Here is a 25,480-nt window from a genome sequence, read left to right as displayed (position 1 = left end):
TTTGGCAGTGGTGGCTTATACAGGGTTCTCCAAGCTGGCACTATCTGTTCTGCCATTCCCAGCCTCCCTCTCCAGTGTGTGTCTGGTAGTGCCCTGAGCTGCTGCTCCTATACAACCGTTTCCCCTCTACTGTGCACAGAGGGAGGTCTCTCAGACCCTCTACAGTCAGTAAATTACCCTGCTCATCAGAAGCCTGACTGATCGCTGGGGACACTAACAGTTATGGAAAGGGGGAATCAGTTTGTGGAACTCTCTGTTCCCTGAACAGCTGTCTCAAGAGCTCCAACCCCTCGTTGGGCAGAACAGCACACACCTGGGTAAGGAAACACTCAGTGCAGACAGACCGCATCCCCAGAGCAGACGCTAACCACTGAGGAGTCACCCAGCTATAAGTGTTGAAATCTAAAATGGCTTTAAGCTTTAAACACCTGCCTTAACTAAAAGATGTGTAAAGGTAGCAGACTGAACAATATTACACGTCAAGAAAGTATTATATACTAACGGCTCTTCTAGAAGCCAATCAAGGCTAATGTTTTCAGTGTCCCTCTGCTCAATACACAACCACTGCCATGCCCTCAGCAGGATCTTATAGTAGTCTGGCAGTCGGGCCATCTCCAGTTTACACATTTCCTGTAACCTAAAAGCCTCCGTCCTGCTAGAAAGGTTTACGAGTCCCTGCCCCTCCTCGGCCAGCGGCAGGTACAGCACACTCTGTCTGATCCAATGCCCTCCATCCCAGAAAAAATATAGCATCACAGCCTGAACCTGTTTCACTGACTGTGGGGGCTCTAAACAGATGAATCTGTGTCACAAGCTAGAGGCCACCAAGTTAATAACAATGAGTACCCTACCTCTATAGGAGATCTGCGGAAGTACCTTGCAGGAAAATGAAACTACGGTACAAGCAGTAGCTTCTCATGGCCGCGCGGTGCCCTCCTCAGGACGATGTGGGAACTGCGGGTCGACCCATCATAAAACTGGAAGCCAGGATTGCATTGCAAAGGGTAAGCGATGCCGGAATAGTTTAAATCATTCTGCTCGCTGGTGCAGATCTACCGTTTCATATGCTACACAGAGACTTACTGACTCTTCAGACCCAACAGTTATTAATACAGTGCAGGATATGGGTACCCCTTTCAAAGTGTGTAATTGCTATCTAGATGGGGTTTCAATTCCCCTGATTGTGGACACAGGAGCCAAAGTGTCTCTTATCAACAAAGTTACATATAAGACTTGGTTTGCAAACAAAACTTTAAGCTCCAGCTTCATACAGCTTACAGGTTATGGCTCGTCTGCCATTACTGTTTTGGGCTCCCTGACTTTGCCAGTTTCGTATGGCAGCGTAAAGCTACCAACCTTCGAATTCACAGTGACTGAGAAAGGAGCAAATCTCATGGGTCATTGAAATTCAGCATGTCCACCTTGCCAGCCATTGGAAGGCCTTGTTTCCTCAGGTGTTTCACAGCCTTGGACTTATTAAAGGTTTTGCTCATGTCCCCACTGTGAATAATTCCATTGCACCAGTTATGCAACCACTGCGCAGACTACCCCTTACTATCAGGGACCAAGTTGCTGCTGAGCTTAAGCGCTTACTGAAGGAAGATATCATTGAACCAATTGACTCTTCTCCGTCAATCTCAAATCTAGTCATAGCGCATAAGAAAGATGGTAACATTCGTCTTTGCCTGGACCTACGGGCAGTGAATAAAGCAGTCATTCCAGACAGGTATCCCCTTCCAACCACAGAGGAGCTAGCAGCTGAGTTCCATGGCTCAGCTGATTACAGTAAATTGGACCTTAGGCAGGGTTATCTACAAATTCCAATGGTTGAAGCTAGCCGAAATCTGACTGCTTTTGTAACCCACCTGGGAGTGTTCCGATACAAGCGTATGCCATTTGGGCTCTCGTCTGCACCAAGCTGTTTTCAGAAAGTCATGTCCACAGTTTTTGCTGGCATTCCTGGAGTTGCGATATACTTGGATGACATTGTTGTCCATGGCTCCTCCCTACAAGTACACAATGCCAGGCTGACACAGGTGTTTAATCGTCTCCGGAACTTCAATCTGACACTAAACGAAGACAAATGCAAATTTGGAGTTGAAGAAGTTGAATTTGTGGGACACCGCCTCTCAAAGACAGGCATTCAGCCTTTGCAGTCTAACATTACAGCCATTCTAAACCTTCCTGAACCACAGAATATCACTCAGTTATCTTCTTTCCTAGGCATGACAAACTACTATTTGCGTTTCATCCCTTCGTATGCCACAATCACAACACCCTTGCGTGCCCTACAACGGAAAGATGTCCAATGGGAGTGGACTACAGAGTGTGTCCGTGCCGTTCAAGCCCTTAAAGATCAGCTGACCTCAACACCTGTTCTTGCTCATTTCTCTCTGGCGGGCCCCACCATAGTTACGTGTGATGCATCAGCAACAGCACTCGGGGCTGTCCTATCACAGACCCATGATGGGGTGGAACGTCCAGTAGCTTTTGCATCGCGAGCTTTGTCCACCACGGAACAGAAGTATTCAGTCGGTGAAAGAGAGGCTTGTGTGTGGGCATGTGAGCGTTGGCACATTTATCTGTACGGACGTCAGTTCATTATTATTATTATTATTATTTATTTCTTAGCAGACGCCCTTATCCAGGGCGACTTACAATTGTTACAAGATATCACATTATTTTTTACATACAATTACCCATTTATACAGTTGGGTTTTTACTGGAGCAATCTAGGTAAAGTACCTTGCTCAAGGGTACAGCAGCAGTGTCCCCTACCAGGGATTGAACCCACGACCCTCCAGTCAAGAGTCCAGAGCCCTAAACACTACTCCACACTGCAGTTCACCCTCCGTACAGACCACCAAGTGTTAACTACGCTACTGGCAACAACTGGGACAAGCCACAAACCTCTTAGGATCTACAGGTGGTCTGATCGCCTCTACCAATACAATTTCACATTAGAGTTTAAGCCTGGTCGACTCAATCAAGTGGCAGATCATCTTTCTAGGGCTGTAGCAGATCAAACGGAATTGGGAGAAAATTCAGAGGAAGTAAAACTAGCGATGATGCTCCAGAATGCTTTAGCTGCCATTGTGACTCCACAAGACTTGGAACGAGAATCCAGGTTGGATCCAGTTCTGCAAGAACTATGTCAATATATACAGACTGGATGGCCTCGACAAGTCCCAGAACACTTAAAACCATTTCACCGGGTACAAGAAGAACTTGGGGTGATGCGTGTTTGGCTCGGGGCCAGCGTACAATCATCCCAAACTCCCTTCGCTCAAGAGTCCTGAAACTGGCTCATGAGGGACATCCTGGAATCGTTCGCATGAAGCAGAAGTGCCGTAAACTGGTGTGGTGGCCAGAGATAGACTTACAAGTCGAGTCATTAGTTAAGACATGTCAAGCCTGTTTATTGAGTGTAAAATCAGTCCAACCTCAAGCGGCACCCTTACAGCCAGTAGTTTGGCCATCAGGGCCTTGGCAAAAGCTACAGATTGACAGATTGTGGAGAGATCCACTCAGCACCATTTCACAGTTTCCTTCTGGTGGTTTACGACCTACATTCCAAATGGTCGGAAGTGACTGCAACAAGCGAGGTAACTTCAACAGTGGTCATTAATCACCTCGATGCCTTGTTTGCAAGATGGGGACTGCCGCAAACCGTCATAACAGATAACGGACCCCAGTTTACCTCCCATTTGTTTCAGCACTATTTGAGGAGTAAAGCTATTGAGCATGTCACTACTTCACGTTATCACCCTGAATCTAATGGTGGTGTTGAGCGGTTTAATAGAACCATAAAAAAGAACCAACATGCTGGAGGGAAAGACATTCTCAAAAGCTCTGCTAACCACATTGCAACACTATAGGGCCACTCCACACATGACCACTGGAGTCTCTCCAGCCATGCTGATGGTGGGTAGGAACATTCGATTGCCGTTAGATCAGATTCGACAGCCTCAACCCTCAGCAGTTCCGGTTGGAGTGAGTAGCAGAGTGGTTGAGAAACAACAAGCAGCAAAGAGATATACAGATTGCAGTCGACATGCACACAGGGCAGATCTGAAGGAAGGCCAGTGGGTAAGAATCAAGAGGCCACGAAGAGCTCCATTGCAAATACTCAAAAGGCTGGGGGAAGCTACGTATGAGCTACAGGATGGTTCCAGGTGGCATTTCAGTAGGCTGGTAAGGGTGGCTGCGCCAGTGGGAGGAGCAGTGGAATCTACGGATCCAGTACTGATTGATGATGCCAATCCCGAGCCAGTACCAACAGCAGAAGAGCCCAGAGAGGGTGGTGTCCTGAATAGACCTGTTTGTGTTCGACGGGCCCCTCAGAGATTCAGAGACTTTGTTACAAACTTCCCAGTTTAAGTGAATCATTTTCTTAAAAAAAAAAAAAAGGGGGGGGGGGGGGATGTTATATATGGGTTATAGTTCATTACGACAGTTAATATTGCATTCTGGTTTAAAAAACAAGGGAACTTGGGATAGGTACCGTAAAGTGTGAAGGGACTGGATTTTACGTGAGATAGTTTAGCATGAAGGTTACGACAGTAGGTAGGAGTTCGGCTGTAGTGTGTGGAGTGTTAATAAACAGCACAACATCAAAACGTAGTGTCCGAGTTGTTTGTCAAACACAACACTTACAACCTGTAACACCAACAAATAAATAAAATAAATCTCCTCGTTTTAGTCTCTGTAGAAACACAGGCATCCATTTTTCACTCTCAGCTGTATGTACACAGATTACCAGGTCTGTCAAGCACATTTCTTAGGGACTGCTGCCATCTGTCCGTAAAAAAGAAAACTACACACACTTTTACAATACAGTTTTTTTTTTTTCATTGAAGCACGTTAAAGACATGTTAAGCTTTGCAGATGCACTCATAAGCACCTGCATGCTATTCTCACGGTAGTGACACATTTGGACTCGTATGCGCTCCACGTGGAAATCGCGGGATAAGCAGCTGGGTGGTTAAGAATGTTCACCTACAATACAACATTTTCAAGAATTAGATTCTACATTATCATACTGAAATTTCTAGCACATTGTAGACAATACTATCATAGCATCAAAGGGTATGAATACTTTTGAATTTGCATTTTTTGATTTTTGCAAAAAAATTGCTGAAATAAATAAGTTCCATCAGACCTCATTATTTCTAAATCGAATCGAAAAGCTGAATAGGAGCTGCATGGGGGATTTGAGATGGGATAGAAAACACCCAACAATATTTTTATTTTAGCAATTAGTGTTGTAAGAAAAAGATGGAAAGAAATGGAAAGAAACTATCCAATGAATACATTGGTTAAGTATTCTTTCACCCATATCAAATCAGGGCTAAAAAATCATGGACCACATAAGGTCCCTCAATTTTCTTGATAAAGAAAAAATGATTAAAAAAAAAAAAAAAATCAGTTACTTAGCCACACTGCAGTTCATGGAATTGTACATCAAAGCATATGCACAGAATTCAAACTGAAATAGGGCAGGCGGCCAAAAACCTGAAATGCTAAGAGAATACAGACAGCTATGGAAGAAACCTGCTTTCAAGCCCAAACATATAAAAGGACAGCTTAATTTCTATGTCAAACCTCTTTCTGCAATTTCATGTATACTTAAAACTCAAAATGAGCAAAATATACCTTGATAAACCATGTGATGTGACCGTACAGTGGTACTGAACTCTGGCCCTCGAGATCTAATCCAGTCCAAGTTTTTACTCCATATTTTCTAATGTAGTTAATTGAAGCTGTTAAGAGGCAATTAACTAATTTAGGATCTGATTGGAATAAAGACCAGGACTCGAGTATCACTGTTATAGAGGGTCTGCTTTGGCCAAAAACAAAATTATGATAATGATTTATCATAATTATGATTATGATAAAATAAAAATGCAGTTGAACAAGACAATATGGCAACACACTGTTTATAATTCTAAACTTGTATACCCAGTGCACATATTACAGTCAATGAGATTATATTACAAAAATCTCTTCAACCTCTTAGGTTTGTACGCAGGTGACAGAAACATAAAGTGCTGCATATAAATAACCCCCACAGAAAAAAGAGAGAGAGAGAGAGAGAGAGAGAGAGAGAGAGAGAGAGAGAGAGCGAGAGAGAGAGCGAGAGAGAAAGAGAGAGAGAGAGAGAGAGAGAAATATGAAAGCCCCAAAGTAGGTCATGCAATAACAAGCTGGCTGACAAATGCAGGATAGTCAGTCAGTGTAACACTAACAATTGTCGTTTCTCCCAGCAGGACAGCCATTGCAAACAAGCAAATGTCAGAGGCCATCACACACTGTCTAACGAATAGTAAAATGCTCTTGGTTAATTTACAACTTTTCCGAACTTTCCTTTTTCTGACTTCAACAACAAGTGCAGTCTCAGCGCATCTTTGAATTAAACATTGGGTTTCTTTTTTATATTTAGAACACAAAGATAACAGTTATATTTCTTAAACACAGTATTGCTATAGCAGTACATCTAGATGGTTTGGGATATAACTGTATTTATTTATTTATTTATTTATTAATGTTAAATTCACAGAGTTTACCATCCAGTCATTGGTATTGAATAAAGTAGCTCTGCGCCCTGCTAGCAAAACCAACATAAGAGATGTCGGGCAACTTAATACTTCAGCTTCTGATATAAATGTTGGTCTCTGTCATTGGACCCAGTCCAAATTTTTTTTTTGAGCATTTTCAGACCTTATATAACAGGTGTCTGTAAGCAAAATAACAACAGCAGCTGTGAACTTTTTGGATGAGCAATAATGTAGGCAAACAATGGCAAATGAGAATAGGCCCAAGGAGAGATGGAAGACTGGGTTAACAGACAGAAGGATGCTTACAGACAAACGGCTCTGGAGTACCGCTAAGGAAAATGGATGCAAGACAGAATGCGGCTTCTATTAAAAGATTATTTTATCTCGTCTATATTTGGATGCTACTGTTTCGGCATAAATGGGTGGGAAAAATATTAGTTTTGCACAGGCACCGGTGCACAGTGCTTCACATTGAACTTCAATATACATACAGTGGAAATAGGTCTTCAATAGGAGTAGAGTTAAATGTTATAAGGCAGTGAATTTAGCATGTAAAGATCATTAAAACAATCTCCTCCCTCCTTCTTTATCAATTGCCAGTGGCAATACTAAATGCATACTTACAATGAATCCAAGCTTTTTGTAGTCCCTGGTGTACATGGATTTGCGCTTCTCTATGCTACCACTGTTATTAGGTTCACACTCAACATCAAATGCGATCCTACGGAGCTCAAAAATGATATCTCGCTGGGCCTGCAAAAATAACAAAGAAATCAGATGTCTTGAAAACAATAATGAACAACAACAACAAATATAGTCTGTTAGCGTGACTCTCGTGGCTTATTAGACTGCAGAAGACGGTTCTGGAAGTAAAACTCCAAGTTTGAACCATTTCAAGCTGTACTATAAGCTTGCATTATTTATGAAGATCACATGCAACCAAGGCATAGGAACAAACTGCAATGTGAATCCAATTCTCTCTCTCACAAAGCACTGCTAAACACCCCTGGCCCCCAATGTTTAGGGTAGCACAACTGCGTTTAATGAACACGTGACTGTGCTAATGGATCTGCTTCTCCGACAGCTGTACTGCCATGACAGTAAAATTTAATTAACATTAGGATGAGCAGAAGATAAATGGTTTATTATAAAACTGACAAAATAAGCGTGCCAGCTTTTAGACCGAGACTACGTGTCAACATAAATAAAGTGCTCTAGTTAAACCCCTAAATATTCATTACCAGGGCTCAAAGCAGCTGCTGAATTATGGAGTGCCTCAGAAAATGATTAAGGTGCCCTTGAAACATTTTGTATCTGTATGTATTATTTCTCTTTATTTATTCATTTCAGGCATTCAAATATTAATAAAAAAGGAAGAAGGTGCCTCGTCCACATGAATAGCTAAAAAGTTGAAAATGATGACGAGGAAAAATAAATTAGGTTAAAAACTTTTTTTTTTTTTTTTTTTAAATGCAGTACAAGACCCTTATTATGTCTAAGGTTTTTAAACTTCACAGACAATACAAAAAAGAGTAATAAGATTTTCTTGTAAAAAAAATAATAAATAATAATTCAACTTTTACTAAAATTGACTACAACTGTAATAACTTGTTTGCTATTGGAGAATTAATGGTGTAGCTAACGAACCACAAATCTTAATGCTTGACCAGAGGTCTTCATATAATAAAACGCTGCATTTCCTTGTGTTTAAAAAAAAAAAAAAAACACTTGGGTATGAAAAGTTAAAACCCCTTAAATCATTAGTTAGGCAGTCTTGCATGAGAGGTCTAACTAATGCATCCCTTTTGGAAATGGGTTTGTGCCCTTATATAGTCAGCCACAAGTCTAGGGATAGGAGGCTGTGTGGTCCAGTGGTTAAAGAAAAGGGCTTGTAACCAGAAGGTCCCCGGTTCAAATCCCGGCTCAGCCACTGACTCATTGTGTGACCCTGAGCAAGTCACTTAACCTCCTTGTTTTCCGTCTTTCGGGTGAGACGTAATTGTAAGTGACTCTGCAGCTGATGCATAGTTCACACACCCGAGTCTCTGTAAGTCGCCTTGGATAAAGGCGTCTGCTAAATAAACAAATAATAATAATAATAATAATAATAATAATAATAATAATAATAATAATAATAATAATAATAATACTGTATAGTTTGGGGTCTTGCAGAACCCATTTAAGTGATGTTCTGACAGTTTTCCGTCACATAAAACATTTTGGGCACATGATAATATCAATTTCTTCTACAGCACCTGATCCTGGGGATCCATCATTGTCATCATCCGGTCTTCCAGAAGGTTGAAGGTCAACACTTGAAGCACATAGAGCTGATGAGCCATTTCAGAGTTAATAGATCTGTTGCTGTGGATAACATTCTGTGGACCAGAGGAATAACAGTCTGTTACGAAAAGAAAACGTTTTAAAAAATGTAACCTCTCTCCACTGATTTATATAAAATTATAATTAACTTTTAACTTACACTTAAAATGATAGAGCGGAGCTGCTTCTGAGCCAAGATGTTTGCCATTTCCTGCAGAGAAATTAAGACTTCTGATTGGTTAATGTAGACTTTTACCGGTTAGTATGAAGTAGCAATTAAGAGTAAGGGAAACCAATAACTACTTTTAACTTTGTATAAGGAAACACACACTTAGACATAGAGCAGTACAACTACACTGTGCAGTACAAAGATAGAGATAGAGAAAGATAGAGAGACATGGGTAATGACATGGGTTGACGTAGCTAGAATTACATTGATTTAGGATTAGATAGGTCTTGAAGCCTATTAGAAGAGTAATAAAAAAGCAAGGGTTTTTAAAAGCATTTTTTTTTTTTTTACAATACAAATAATTCTTATTTATAATAACAATAATAGACAGTGGCCATTCTACCTTAATAGATAACTGAAAATGTGTGGAATTTTAAAATCCCTGCAGCTGGGGATGAGAGATTTTGAACATGCAGGCAAGAATTAGAAAATATGTTTTTTGGTTTTTTGTTTTTTTCTCAATAATATTGCATAATATTTATTTTTATTTCCTAATTTCCCATTTATAACAAATCATGGAGCTAAACTAGGCGACACAGCGTGTTCTGGAATAGGAACCTGGAATACCAACATGGGGAAGAGGTACAGTAAGATACTGATAAATCAAGATAATCTTAAACACTGAAAACCATAATTCACAATACTTAAAGTATAGCACCAAGATGGACATTAATTTAAATATTCTGTTTTCGGTTTCTAAAGGGAATGGTGATGGCGCTGAATGGTACAGTCATCCATGTGAACAGGCCAGGCTGTAGCTGCCAAAAGGGAGACTCTGTAAATGAGGTAAGGCGTCTCAGTGGGGCCTTTTCTAGCCATATCGATGAATGAATAAAATGACTAAATAATAAGTCAAATGAAAAGCTGACACTAAACAAACAAGGCCGTAGTCCACTAGAAAGTGCTGGCCTTCACGTGGATTTTAAGCTAACACCTTCTCCTCCTCTCATGCATTACACCATGTAACAATTTATTTATTTTTTTTGTTCCTGGGCAGTAAGTGTTATTTCCTAATTGCTTATGCCTCAAAATTACAGAAAATGGCTATTATTCCCCACAAACTTTGCTTTTGTGACCAGGACAGTGATATTTTGAAATTTACCTATTTTCCAGAACATTCCAGATAGATTCAGTGCTAAGTAAACTTGGAGTAACTTCTAGAACTTTCCAGTAATATAAATAGTAGTATAAATACAGGGGCCTTAAGCCCACCAGTTCAGTTTAGTTCCAGCTGCCTAAGTGGATACATATCTGCATTTTTCTGAGATGGCATCAAGGTCATAGGAGACTTCAAAATGGTGGCATTCCTGATGGGTCTCCAAGGCGGTTTTACCAAGTTTCCTTGCTATCTTTGCCTTTGGGACAGCAGGGACACCAAGGCGCACTACCACAGGCGGGACTGGCCACAGCGGACCGAGTTCTCTGTGGGGAGGAACAACGTCAAGTGGGAGCCACTGGTGGACCCCCGGAAGGTGCTGATGCCACCACTGCACATCAAATTGGGCCTTATGAAACAATTTGTCAGAGCTCTAGATAAGGAGTCGGCAGCCTTCAAGTACCTTCAAGACTTCTTCCCTAAGCTGTCTGAGGCAAAGGTCAAAGCCGGTGTCTTCGTCGGACCACAGATAAAGAAGATCCTGGAGTGCAATGAATTCCCCAAGAAGCTCACTAGTAAGGAGAAAGCGGCTTGGAACAGTTTTGTCGCAGTGGTTCAGGGCTTCCTGGGCAATCACAAGGCCGAAAACTATGTGGAGCTGGTTGAGACTCTGGTGAAGAACTACGGCACAATGGGCTGTAGGATGTCCCTCAAAGTCCATATCCTTGATGCTCATCTTGATAAATTCAAGGAGAACATGGGAGCGTACTCGGAGAAGCAAGGCGAGCGCTTCCACCAGGATATACTGGACTTTGAACGCTGCTACCAAGGATAGTATAACGAGAACATGATGGGAGACTACATTTGGGGGCTGATTCGTGAAAGTGATTTACAGTATAATCGTAAATCTCGAAAAACTACTCGCTTCTAAATCTTTTGTAGTCATTTTTGTATTAGTTTAGTATAAATACATGTTAATTTGGATTCATATGTTGTTTTTTTCTGACTTTATGTGAACGAAAAGACACAAATTCGCCCGTTTTCTCATTGGAAATAGGTAAATTTCAAAATATCACTGTCCTGGTCACAAAAGCAAAGTTTGTGGGGAATAATAGCCATTTTCTATACTTTTGAGGCATAAGCAATTAGGAAATAACACTTACTACCCAGGAACAAAAATTGTGTTACATAGTGTTATTTGTGACAGCTCTAGGTGCAGGTGGCACTGCAAAGCTGAAGACTGCTTTGATTAACTTAAAAGAGCAGCTTTCTCTGAATAAATAAGAGAACTTTATAGAGAGCAGGCCTGAAGAAAAATGCCTTTATTTCTCTGGGCTTATAGTGTTTAAAGAAGAGCCAGCTGGAATGAAGAAAATACTTTAAAATAACAAACCAGATATTTTTATATTCCATTTACATTTTACAAAGCAAAATCATTTAAGCGTTACTGATTGACATGCAGGTCCTTAAATGGCCGATAATGACTTGCGGTTGTGGGGGGGCACGAAGTCAGGACAGTGAAATATCATGAACCCCAAAGCATGATCAATATTTTCTAATAAATCTGTATGGAATCGATTATTCAATCAGCGCTCTCTCAATTTTGGTCCCCCCCTGACATGGAATGACTCATGTTTTAGATAATCTAAATCCCATGCCTATCACACAAATGAGAGCACACTTTGTTATATAGGCTACTCTTCAATTAACAAACAGGGATTTTGGATGCATACATTAGGTTGCCTTAATATACAGTACTACCTCTAAAGCCAAAGACCAAAGTTTCGGACACAAACAAAGCTATCTTCAGAGGCTCTCCACAGGAAAACTTACTGTTAGAGGACAATCAAGGATGTTAACATTGTCCTCCAAATCAAGCTAATGCAGAGGATGCAGAAAGCAGAGAGCGAGAGAGAGAGAGCGAGAGAGAGAGAGCGAGAGCGAGAGTGAGAGCGAGAGAGAGAAAAGCAGCAAGGCATTGTTATTATCAATATATACTGTATAGGAAAAAAAGAATAAACTGCAGTTTATCATCCAATAGCACTGCTACAATTATGAGCTCACAGAAGTATGGAGAGGCAAAGATGTCAGATTATGCTTTGTAATTCAATTCAAAATGATTGGTATTTTCTTTTTTTTATTATTAACATTCATTGTCACTACTACATAATGTGATAGCTTATGAGAGAAGGGAGCATATCTGAGATTGGAATATACTTGCAACAGCTACATTTTATAAAAAAAATATTTAAAAAAGTGGATGAATCATGTTTTTTTTTTCCTTTAAAATAAAGTATTTGTTGCTTGGCTGAACAGCTTTATGGACACCATCAGTAAAGTCAGGTCTTTATCAAGAGTGAGACTGCTGTGCGACACACCACAAGACAGACTCAAGCTGTAGGGGCTTTGATAAGAGTGAATCCAGTTAATCACACCTGAAGGGTGCTGTAAATATGCTCCATTCTTAACAAATTCCATTCTTAAAAAAAAGTGCTTGTATCATACATACAAACAAACAATACTTAAAAGGGTAGATTCTTCAAAATGCAATCGATCACAGGTCAATTTTAAGTACACCTTGTGTAAACCATCAAGTATGACAATAGGAAGTATAAAATGGATTTACTGTGCACAAGTCATTTAAAGTAAAGCATTTCCATGGCAACATGCACACAAAAAACATCAGATACCTGTCTCTTTTCTGCTGGTGCTTTTAGGAACAGTGCATTAATTACAGCAATAGTATATGTCTGGATGTCCTGATCAACCCTGTAATTAATAAATAATAACACGTTAGCCAAACATATTCAGGAAGAAACACACACTGCAAAAAATACCAGATAATTTAAGGTTATTATGTATATACAGCACCCAATGAATGCTCAAACATTTAAACAGTTGCAATGAAGGGAACACATTTCATTGGAGCAACACCTGTCTGTCATGCATGTTAGTATAACACACCCACCACCACAACTGTAATTACACAATTATCAGGATCATGAAAAAGCAGATCACCATGACCTGCATTCATAGTGTGTGCATGTAAAAACGTCAGACATGCGTACAAAGCGGACGAGTGGACAGAAGGATAGGCACTCTCTCCCATGACTCCGATGGCAGTCTGAAAAGTCACCCTAAAATGTTTACAGGTAAATACAAACAGCAGTTTTAATCTTTCCAATCCATTTTGAGAGTCTAGATTCACAATATAGCATCACAAAAGTGGGTTCTGTAGAAGAGAAGCACCACAATAAAACACTCACCCTTGTAGATGTGGGATGAGCTGGCCAATGGTAATCTCTTGCGCCACCTTCTGGTAGAGGTCATGACTATTCAACACCATTAATTCCAAAATGGCGAGGGACCTCTGCAAAACTGCCACATCCATTGCAGATTTGTTTACATAACTTGCTATCTATATTACAAAAAAAAAAAAAAAAACACAACAACATTGCAGGCATGTATAAAAGTTTGGTGCATTTTTTTTAGTACTGCAATTTAAGTAATTTGAACAAAGACCTGTTTGCATATATTTATTTACGTCTGTGAATGTTTTGGCCCTTGTGCCTGTTATTTTGTTAATGTGTTTTTGTTCTGTTTAATGTTTAGTGTTTTGTTTTATTATTATTATTATTATTATTATTATTATTATTATTATTATTATTATTATTATTATTATTATTATTATTATTATTATTATTATTATTATTATTATGTGTGCACCAGCGATTAAACCTACATTCTCTGCCTCAGAGTCTTTTCCTGGTTACAACAGCCTGGCCACTGACGTCATCCTTGCCACACCATCACAAAAAGTCAAGCTGACACTGGACTAAAGGCACAGCTGTACACTTATGTGAACTATTTTTATCCACTAATAAAAATAAAATAAAAAAATGTTTAAACCACTGAGGGCACCAGATCACCTTTTCTTTGCATTGCTTAATGTCTGACCAAGTATCTACTTACAAAATGTTTTTCTTGCAGCTCTTACCTTTTTGATAAAAGCCACTGAGAAAGTGTCCCAGGAGACTATTCCGTGATCCATCAACTCTACAAATGCAGTCAGCATAAAGGACAACATATCTCCGAAACTGGAACAAATAAAAACACAACAGCACATAGTGTCCGTCATCTCTGTTTAAAACGGGAAGCACAGCAAAGCGTGACAGGAAACACAGTCAGCCAAAGAAAGAAAAGAAGCTAGGTTTGGACAGGAGAGAAACACAGACAGGACACAGTTCCACAAGATCGGTTATTTCCACCAGCACTGCCATCTGAAAACAGAACCGTTTGGCATGGTTGACATGCATTCCCCATGCCTGGTTACCGTCTCATTAGTACGCATAGCATCTAATCAAACCAAACCAAACCAAAATAATTCAAGCAGTTAGTCCTGATTTAAAAATCACAAGGTAGAGTTAAGTACGGCCTGCACGTTTCATTTGGTTAGTTGCAGTGTTTGTAGTTAAAACACAATCGATCAGCAAAAAAGTTATTTACTTTTCTGAGGATATAAAATGTTCTCTATCCCCCAATCATTCAGAGTCCAAGCGTTCACAATTTATTTATTTGTTTTACATTACTTGTAATGTCTCAGATTTTGATTTCTGGCCGCAGTAAGGAAATCTCTGATGTCAGTATGTGGGATGAACTATAGAAAAACAGGGGCATATTCACCAACAAGGTACTTTTTTTATTCTGTTAGAGGTCAATTTGGGTATCGCAGGGAGCAGAAATACATAACGGAATGTGCTGTTGCTCTTTTAAAGCAGGCAGATGTACAATAGGCACTTGTGGTAATTGGGGGTCTTGCTATGTGTCCTCATTACAATGTGTGGGTCAGTTGTCCAGAATATCAGCTAACCAGACTGCTGTCCCATTAGTCCAGTTACTTGAGGTTGTAGAAACTGTACCATTTAAAACTACCTTCACATCAATAGCCTCTTTTTTGTCTACATATGTAAAGGACGCATATACAGTATGCAGGGGATAATCAACCAACTATGCTTCTTGTGTTGAAGTGATTAAGACATAGAAATGCTCATATCTAAAAATCTAAAGCTAAAGCTAATAAACATAACCTCTTACTAGTTTCATCATTTTGGTTTACTTAGTGTAAATGACTTACTTAGAAAAACATACGATTATCTAATAAACTGAGCTACTGTATGTGAAAAAAAAGTCGACATAGTTGACATAGAATATTTTAAAGCTTAGTTATACAGAAGTTTCAATTTTCATTGACAAATTCTAAGTGGTAGTAGGAGTAACAGGCCCCTCTTCAGATCATGCATTATACTGCAGCCATTTCAAGTTTCCAAGGTTAGAACACCATCTACAGACACTTCATGGTACTACCCCAATGTATTTCCTTTTTCTTTCTCTAAAAACATCTAATTCGTTTAAAGCAGTAAACATCACATCAAATACCATCATATACCCCTAGAGTCCCTTAATAGCTTAAGCTAAATAATTACCAGATCAAGTTTCTCACAAATGAATAACCACTTCTCCACATACACAGTGCTCACCCATTGTAAGGCGCCCTGTTATAGTGCGGAATCGGTCATAACACGGAAGGGTTGTGGCTCCCATTCGCTCCATAATGCCATTACAGTAACCCTTTTATACTCGTTATAAGGCGGAACACAAATAGCACGGTCTTGTAACTATGGCTCCTCACTATAGCGTTATAAAGGGTGAGCACTGTATGTATGTATGTATGTATGTATGTATGTATGTATGTATGTATGTATGTATGTATGTATGTATGTATGTATGTATGTATACACATATATACACACACACAGGTGACATATGAACCAAAAGAAAAACAGCAAAATAGGTTCCTCCATATACCCCAAATTACTGCTCTTCACTGCCTTCTGCCTTAACCCACCTGGTTAGACTGCTCTTGATCTACCCCTCTTACTATGGCTTGCCTGACCTACGAACCACATTACTGGATCCTCAGCTTATGCACTATCCTTGCACTACTACTATGTCATTGTAGATATAACTTTTTGTAATCCTAACTTGTTGCATCCTATTTCATATTGTATTTTCGTAGTACAGTGCTCCCTCGCTATAAGGCTCTCGATTATAACGCGCCTCAGATATAACGCTCCTACAGCATGTCCCCCAATTCCCTAAACTATTGATTCATTTAATATTTCAACAGTAAATACAGTACCGGTGTTGTTCAAACTGTAAACAACTTCTCAGTCTAACTTCCGTTTCTGTCTCTCCCTTTTGATACAGTATTTGAACTGAAGAAAAGCTGTACTGGCACTTTATAACACAGACACCTTATTCAGTATTCATTTTATAACTAAATAAATATTAGACCTATTACGTGGCACTTCAGGGTGTGTGATATATCACCACACCCCGGGCGGTTGAAGCCACTCGGCTTCACCTCGTGAATGCAACACACCCGGGGCATGGCGATATTAGAGTATATCACACACAGTTGTGTCATATTGCAAATGGATAATGGGCTCTGTATAGTTAAAATGTAAGTAAGACATACAGCAGGCACTCCGAGATTATGATACACTCAATAACGTGGTAAAGGTCAATAGCAAGTTTCATTACAATGGGAGCATTTCCCATTTGCTAAAGATATTTATCCCCTACAGGGAAATTTACTGTTTAGAAAAATAAAAATCATATTGTTTACTATATTTTTGTTCTGTATGCAACACGGTTAGTAAGTTTAAGAAAAAATAGATCAATAAAACCATCATCCATAATCAGTACCAGTGTGTTACTAAAAACTACCTGTACAAACAAAATTGCATCATGATCCACTCGTCCCACAACACACCTTCAAAATAAATTAAATACAACTCTTGAATTTTATATTTATATAACAAAACTAAGTGTTAATGTTTCTGTTTTTCCAAAGCTGAAATAACTCAATATAGCTCCTACTTAATGTTAGTGGTTTTTTCATGTTGTGTACCACGACCAAAGAAACTGGTTCAAAATGTTAACTACAGTAAATGATCAGATAAATCGGGCCTAATATAACAAACCGCCCCCCTCCCATGTATGCCTATGTGTAATATTTCTATTAAAAGATAACTTTAAATCCGGACATTGGTGTAAAACCACACAGAGAAGCACACAACAGGTTAATCAACAGAACATTAATTAGTTTCGGTACTGATTTGCAAGTGGCGAGTACGTTTTTGCACATGGAAGCGGGCAGGCATTTATTTGATTCCTAATTTTCTTTTTTTTTTTTAGCTTCCAAAAAGAAGAACTTATCTGACAGACAACAAATGCAATCTCCAAAAGGCTTGTTGTCTTATTTGTAGAGCAGCCAGACTCTAAATGTAGTTGCCAGACTGTTGTTCAAAAATAAGGATGATGTGTCCTCCAGCATTAACTTGCTTCACCTTTTTTTTAATAAACTGAAGTTCACATTTTAAAAAAATGCTAAAAACAGATAAACAAATAAATAATCAAATAAAATACTTAATTTGACAAAATAAATTGTCATAATTGTGTTGAAAAATGTCACAGCTGGCTGTCAAAATGGATTGTACAGTATATGCTTTTCAATGGTATGACTGCCTTTTTAATGCCTATTTTTTATTTAACAGTTTCAAAAAAGGCAGATTATTTCACAAAATGGTCATTTAAAAAAGCCAGAAGTAACTAGAGACTAACAAACAAGGGAACATTTTAATATCTGTGGCAAGTCACCAGCCATCTGGCAGTCAATATATAGCATACAACTTTATATGACTCATATCCAGTTCAACTTGCTTGTTCACTTTTAGATTTGTAACGTGCTAGATGAGGAAGCACTAATGAGTAATGTATTAAAATCAACAAATGCAGTCTGTAAATGCTGCAAAGATTAAGTGCCCAATACCACATGCAAAAGAAAAAAGAAATGCAGACAAAGAAAAATAATAATAATTACAAAATAATAAATCAAACAGTGGAAGATAGAGATTGGAGCAGTTTTTTTTGTGTTTTTTTAAGCACCAGGACCAGAACAAATCATGCAAAGCAGTAAATAGATTCAAACAGTATTAGACAGTGTGGTTATCCAAATTAATTCTTACCAGGGCTTCATTATCTTCTGCAGTTTCTGATATCGTCTGCAAAAATTTAAAACTTTCTCGTCAGGATGACAGCATACCAAACAGATTAATGTTACAGCATTTATAGTCTGTTCTACGTTAAATGAAGTGGCAAAAGCCCACAAAAAAAGGAATCGTGCTCAGGTAAAATTCTCTCTTATAGCATAGTTAGACAAAATGAACCCAAGATAAGACACTAGTCCTGAACCATTTTGAATGAGTGACTTTTCACCACACTAATGATAAACATAACCCATCATAAAAACACGATGAAGTTTGTAGTTGCCTCCTGCAAAAAAAAAAAAAATTAATAATAACATGCAAGAAGGAATGCCAGTTGATGGTGACAATAGGTATAACATGTTTTAAACCACATTCCTAAACTTATAGAAGGTTACTACAAAGAATATACACAAATATTAAACAGAAACACATACTGTAAATTCCCTTGGTTGCACCTCATATTTCAATTCAATTGAATCAGTGATTTGAAGTTAACAAGAGGTTAAACTCGACTTGACCTCTGTTTGAAATTACCGATTTAAACAAAAAATTAAGGTTGAAAGCACCTTCATTTAAAAATTATTTGATAACTGGAAAGAAATGGCAAAAACTTCAAACGGTTTTTGAATCCAGCATTTTAAAAGTGTGACCACAACATCTTTCATTACATTCATTTTGATGATAATCTGCAGTTCATGGAGCATGCAAGCACAATTTAGTAAGAAGAAGAATACTGCAACAAATCAGTAGAGCGGTCACCATTATGGTTCAACACAATCATGTATGTATGTATGTATTTATTTATTTATTAGTTTATTTGTCAGACCCAATGATTAATTCAGGGATGTCCTGTTAGCAAGGCACAAAAAAAAGATAAAAATAGGACCCATGTTGATCTAAAGGGCAGTGAATTTAAAGACTGAGTTTACACACTGAAAATCATCATATACTCTAGTGACGATTACCAAAATACCATAAAAAGGTACATCCCTGTCTCTGGGGGATTTCTCTGTGTCCCTTATGGAATGTAACCATCGTCAATGTACATGTTTTAAATAAGGTAGAAACATGTGAACGCTAGAACTGCGATTAAACATTTTTGAGCATGACGTTGGGTTAATCTGCAAGAACGACCATTTATTGCCTTCTTTTTTTTATTTTAATAATTTAGTCGTTGCCAATTAGTTTTTATTATTTTCTCCCCAATTTGAAATGCCCAATTATTTTTAGGCTCAGCTCACCGCTACCACCCCTGCGCTGACTCGGGAGGGGCGAAGATGAACACACGCTGTCCTCCGAAGCGTGTGCCGTCAGCCGCCCGATTCTTTACACTCTGCAGACTCACCGTGCAGCCGCCTCAGAGCTACAGCGTCGGAGGACAACGCAGCTCTGGGCAGCTTACAGGCAAGCCCGCACGTGCCCGGCCAGACTACAGGGGTCGCTGGTGCGCGGTGAGCCGAGGACACCCTGGCCGACCTAACCCTCCCTCCCCTCGGGCGACGCACGGCCAATTGAGTGCCGCCCCCTGGGAGCTCCCGTCCATGGTGGGCGGTGGAATAGCCTGGACTCGAACTCATGACGTCCCATTCATTGCCTTCTAAGGAGTATCATATTTGCAAATAGAATAAAAACAATATATTAAAATGGTATGCTTTCCCCTGCCCCACTAGAGGGCCCCTATATACTGTGCTACAGACATCTTGCAGCTTACATTGCACTGTAATAGGTTTCATCTTAGAATTGATGGCTGCAGTGAATAACAATGTTTAATTTTGCATCGCAGGGTTCCAGTAACTTAAATCACAAAGAATGCAAGGTGTTTATAGTTTGAAACAAATAAAACATAATTTAATAAATATATTAAGAGATTGGTACTACTGTGATTATATATATTTTGACCTGCACATTATTAGATTTTTAAGTGATTGTAATTAATGATCATAATTACTGTCATCACAAAAAATGGAAGGGAGGGCAATTTAAATAAAACAATTCCTGCTGTAACTAATATGTACTCCAAACACAGTTTATTCTGGAGTTCATGCTACTGGATTTTGGTGGCTATTCAAGAGCAGACACAATAGCCAGATTGTAATACGGAAAACTTGAAGGATAGCAAGTACAGAACATTGTGCCTGCTGCTGTTGAAATTGAGATTAATTTATAGATCCTCTATTTTTAATTGCTTTAATGCAAAATGTAGGCTTATCTATTCAGGTATTCCAAGAATTCGAGTGCAATGGGAGATTCATCAGGGTTATGTTGGAAAAATGACAAATTACAGTTGTCATTACCATGAATATGTATGTAGGTCACCATGACCAACATCCACATAATGTAGAACAGCATCTCATCCTAATAAATGTCTGTAATAAGCTAACATTTTAAAATGGGGAATTGCAATTCAAATTACAATGTACAGAATCCACAAGAAGACAAGCTGACTTCCATTTGGAGGAGTCACACAGTATTGCACACAAGTGGTGCTGGACTGAGATTTGAAAACCGAATTACCAGTCAGCATGCAGTCTTTGGCTGTAACCTTCGGCTGTATTCCCTCTCAAGATTTCATATATCCTCTTAGCTCCTTGTTTGTTTCTTTATCTTGTTTTTTTTAATGAAACAGAATCCTAAAGTCAATCAGCCACGTTTTGATTGGTTTGTTAGTTTTTAGGAAGCATTTTCTAGGACATATGGTGGCCGTATTACTTTGAGATTGATTGGAGTTTGTTGTTCTCTGCTTGCCTGTATCTCAGAGTCTTATAATAATAATTGTTTTAAATAGTAATTCAGTGGCCCGTTAAAATAGATATTTTTTGTTTTTAACCAGCTGCCTTTTCACTGAACAGCCCTGCAAACAGATCAAATGATCTGCCAAATAATCCAAGTCAAACAACCCTTTCAGCAGTTCATACTGGAATAGAGGTCTAGAGAAAATAATTCCACTCAATATTGCACCAATATGTCTGTGCTGTATACAGTATTACATTTTTATGACTTTTTTTCAGTACAAGTCATACATTCTGTTTGTTTGGTTATCTTGAAGTTATCTCCCAGTACACTGTTGAAAAGTTTAAGGTTGAAAATTAAAAAGTAAACCATACCCCTGTAAAGTTCCTGGTATAGTATTATACCTAGTATGCCACAACAAGCACCTGGTTTGTGCTACAAACAGTGGAAAAAGCTGGTTGTGTGTCGCAGGATTTTTTTTTGCGTAAATTTTGATTCAAGTTTTTACAGTTGTTTGTATTTGCAATGATGACCCATAATTGTACGGCGCACCACAACATGCGGGTGAAGTCAGGTCCATGGCTTGTCTACAGTATACTGGGCATCAAATACAGTGCTCATACAGCACTGGTTATAATGAGCAACTTTTATAGTAACCATAAATAATACTGATTGTCTTAAAAAGGGGCTACAGCTAATTATATATAATTATATTATCTATCTTTCTATCCATCTAACCAGTCATGCACTTCAATTGCAGGTCTCGCATTATGCATTATTTTTCATATTTTAAATGACACACAGTTTGTTATTCTTGTACTTCCTAGGTCACTTCACCTCACAAATGTCTTTGGGGTGTCAGTCATGAGATTCAGTTTTAGAGAGTGTAATTCTCTCCAGTCTTTTCTGCCCAACATTAACCAACCAGCTACTTACCCCAATGGCTGACAGGCGTTGACTTTGAACACCTAGGAAGAACTAGTAAAACAGACCACCTAAAGGTAAGGTATGTAAATTGAGAGATTTTTTACCACCTAGCATGGTACTAGACATGCGTAGTGAAGTGCATGACAAAGATTATGGATTTTTTCCATTAGCTACTGTGTAACCCCTTCAAGCATTAGTTTAGAAGTATAAAAACATGACTTACTCTGTTCCACTCTCTACCATCTGAGTCAGGAGAGAGATGCCATCCAGGTTAATAAACTCCTGGGCGAAGGTGATGTCTCGGGAAGAGCTGGCCAGGTCTTTGAGTGCTTCTAACTTGGCATCCATGCTGGAGGACTGGATCCTCTCGTGAAGCTGCTGTGCTGTTTGAGCCTGCAAACCAAAAATCCAGGGAAATGCCTGTTACCTCAGTATCGGGGAAAATCTGAACTAACTGCATGATAAAACCCAAGTGTGGTGTAGTTGTCAGCTGCCAAGTTTATTTATTTCAATTCTCTACCTGGTTTGCTTATTAAAACTAGCTTAGAGAATATGGATCAGGTGCTTCTGCCATACAGAACAGTCCTTTTTGATGACCCAAACAGTGGTGGATCTGAATATCGATGCCCTTTTGAATTTGTTATAGAAAGTGATCTACAGCAAAACCTGTACAATCTGGTGTCACAGGACCAGAAAATTGTGCCGAATTAGACAGTGTGCTGGATTACAGAGTTACTGTAAAAAAATCTAATACTGCCTCTAAAAAAAGATAAAAGGCAAACATATTTGAACTCTTAACAAAATATATATATATTACTGTACAAACAGTATAAAAAACACAATACTGCCTCAGAAAACTTTAAAACACAACAATGCCTCAACAAAATTTGTACCTGTTATTAACACAAGCCTGTTTAAACCATTCACTTGTTAGTACTGTACCTGCATGAAGGATTCAGGCGCTTTCTCCTGGCATTCAGGTTTTCTCCATGTTGCTTTTAAGCACGCATCTTTTCTTTTAAGAATGTCTGAAATGGTTTGCCTTGCGATTTAATTTTTCACTTGGCTCTTGTTGTGTTGGTTTTGGTTGAACTCATTTGGGTTTTTTTTATTATTACTTTACCCCCGATTTTCTCCCAATTTGGAATGCCCAATTATTCAACCCGGCTTACCGCTGCAACCCCGGCACTAACTCGGGAGAGAGAGAGACGAAGATGAGCACTTGCATCCTCAGAAATGTGTGTCGTCAGCCATCCGCTTTTTTCGCACTGCAAGCCCGCCATGAAGCCATTACAGAACTACAGCGTCGGAGGACCACGCAGTTCTGAATTGCACATATGCAAGTGTGCCAAGGATTCCCCAGCTGACCTAACACTCCCAGCCTGGGCAGCGCTAATTGTGCGCCGCCCCATGGGAACTCCCGTCCACAGTCGGCAGTTGCATAGTCTGGATTCGAACTGGCGATCTCCAAGGATAGGGTGCATCCCGCACTCCAGGCAGAATGCCTTTACTGGATGCGCCTCTCGGGAGCCCCTGAACTTTCACGTTTTTGATAAGCGCAAATTCTTTCAAAATCATGTCGAACTTTCCAGAATACTGACATGTAGAGGGGCTGGATTAGACAGGCTTTACTGTAGTTTATTAACCAAAGAAAACAACAACAAAATACACTTAAAGTTAAAATGCTGTAAAGAAAGAAATGGCCCTGAAAATACTGCTGACGTTAATCATAACCAAAACAAAGCTATTTAAAAATAAATAAATAATAGAATTACACTTCCTACACATCATAGAAAATATTTCAAAGGGGAACTGGATAGAAATATTAAGTAGATCTTAGTGTCCTAATGGCATATATTTAGACTTTTCTTAGGCTCAGATGCTTGTCATATATTTTTTATGTTTCTTTCAGTGTTACTATATAATAAATCATTCTTAGTTTGACGAACAATTCATGAAAGATACACTATGCAGGCAGAATTCGGTCGTAGCAAAATTATATTTAGTTGAGCCTTTTTTCAAATTACAGTGAAACAGTTTCCACTTCATGTAATTAAAATCTGTAATCTGTAGGTAATTGTAAATCGTGGAAAAATTCTGGTGAACAGTCAACCCGTAATATCATCCGTGCATGTTTTAGTTTATCCCGGTAAATGTACAGTCACAATGACAACACCAATGCCACCTCACAAGAAAGGCTTGTGCAAAATGTACTCAATATAAACAAATCTGGTGTATGGGAGAAAGTAGGTCATAATGACCTACATATACGCTTTATCCACAATAACAGGTAAAGATTTCATAACATTTCATTAGCATCAATACTGAAATACTATAATAGATTAGAGTATTAAAAACAGAACGTTAAAGTACTGTTGCTTAGTAGGGTTGGAACAATCAATTATCATGATATTATCGATAATTTATTGCATTGAATACAGTATGCATCTATGCAATGCAAAGAGTAAAATAACATTCAGTACTGTTTATTTCTGCTTCAGACACTTTGTACATCTTTAAATACTGGTTGGTTTAAAATATCTCAGTAGAACTTTGAAGTGAATACTGTGCAGTTTCCAATTAGACCAAAACATAATGGACAAAAACAGATTTAAAAGAAAAGTGCAGCAATAGTGTTGGTGCCCAATTTAATTTTTTTTGTAACTCAGAACAAATTCTGGTTAGGCTACTTTTTTTTTTTCCACCAAGACCAAAAGCACTTTTTTAGGATTATTTGTTTTTAATATATAAACAATGGAGATAACAATACAATGCGATACGATACATTCATTTTGCAACAGACATACAGCCAATAAATTCATAAATTAAATGATCTCACTGATTCCTGCAATGTATCAGATGTCCATTCCCCCAACAAGGGGATAAACTAAATGATAATAAATCAAAGCTAAAATGGACCCAAAATGTGCTTGTACTTTTTCTAGCAAACATTTAATGGAATGGGACTGTTACATGTATTACATACAATTAAACTTCTTTGCTACAAAAAAATAAATAAATAAATAATTAATGTATACATTTCCTATAATTTGATTTAGCAACAATTTGATTTTGGATGAGTATAGGGAAGAACAAAGAGGATTACTTACAGGGGATGAAGTCAGTAGAAGAATTGCACCATTTTTTATTTCGTTACGATTCTAAAAAAGAAAAGAAAAGTAGTTTAAATTACCAATGAAGCATGCTCTTTTGTTAAACATTACTATAGGTTACTATTGACTAAAAACTAAGGGAGAACACAAATGCTTCCACCCACCTTGTTTATATATAGGGAGCTTTAGACACTGTTGGAATTCTCCACCCTAAACCAGACCCTTTAAATTAAATCTATTACCTTACTGTTTATGAGCTCCAACAGCCTTATCTTGAACTTAACATGTTTGTACTTTGCTTGTTTACTTTAATGCTGTTTTTTTTTTTTTTTAACAACAGAATCAAAGTTACTGTTTCCTTTGCTATGCTCAGAATCAGTAATGGAATTCAAAAC

The 25,480-nt window shown here is 38.5% G+C and overlaps 1 protein-coding gene across 5 annotated transcripts in view; it reads right to left on the bottom strand.

The window, feature by feature from the left end:
• The window catches only part of LOC117400425 (engulfment and cell motility protein 1-like), a 159,807-nt gene that overhangs the window by 98,584 nt on the left and 35,743 nt on the right, over positions 1 to 25,480 (bottom strand). For 3 of the 5 annotated variants that reach the window (XM_059022937.1, XM_059022939.1, XM_059022938.1), the window contains exons 5-14: positions 25,083 to 25,133; positions 22,196 to 22,365; positions 18,295 to 18,330; positions 14,202 to 14,301; positions 13,471 to 13,622; positions 12,895 to 12,973; positions 12,038 to 12,082; positions 9,040 to 9,090; positions 8,813 to 8,935; positions 7,182 to 7,310 (exon numbers count right to left, since the gene is read on the bottom strand). In XM_059022937.1, the coding sequence (XP_058878920.1) occupies positions 7,182 to 7,310; positions 8,813 to 8,935; positions 9,040 to 9,090; positions 12,038 to 12,082; positions 12,895 to 12,973; positions 13,471 to 13,622; positions 14,202 to 14,301; positions 18,295 to 18,330; positions 22,196 to 22,365; positions 25,083 to 25,133 (936 nt within the window). The remainder of the gene's footprint in view (positions 1 to 7,181; positions 7,311 to 8,812; positions 8,936 to 9,039; positions 9,091 to 12,037; positions 12,083 to 12,894; positions 12,974 to 13,470; positions 13,623 to 14,201; positions 14,302 to 18,294; positions 18,331 to 22,195; positions 22,366 to 25,082; positions 25,134 to 25,480) is intronic. The other 2 variants (XM_034000371.3, XM_034000373.3) reach the window with 1 other exon arrangement.

This window comes from Acipenser ruthenus, chromosome 4 (assembly GCF_902713425.1).
Source record: "Acipenser ruthenus chromosome 4, fAciRut3.2 maternal haplotype, whole genome shotgun sequence".
Taxonomy (NCBI): Eukaryota; Metazoa; Chordata; class Actinopteri; order Acipenseriformes; family Acipenseridae; genus Acipenser; species Acipenser ruthenus.
This window is presented reverse-complemented; position numbering and strand designations above follow the sequence as displayed.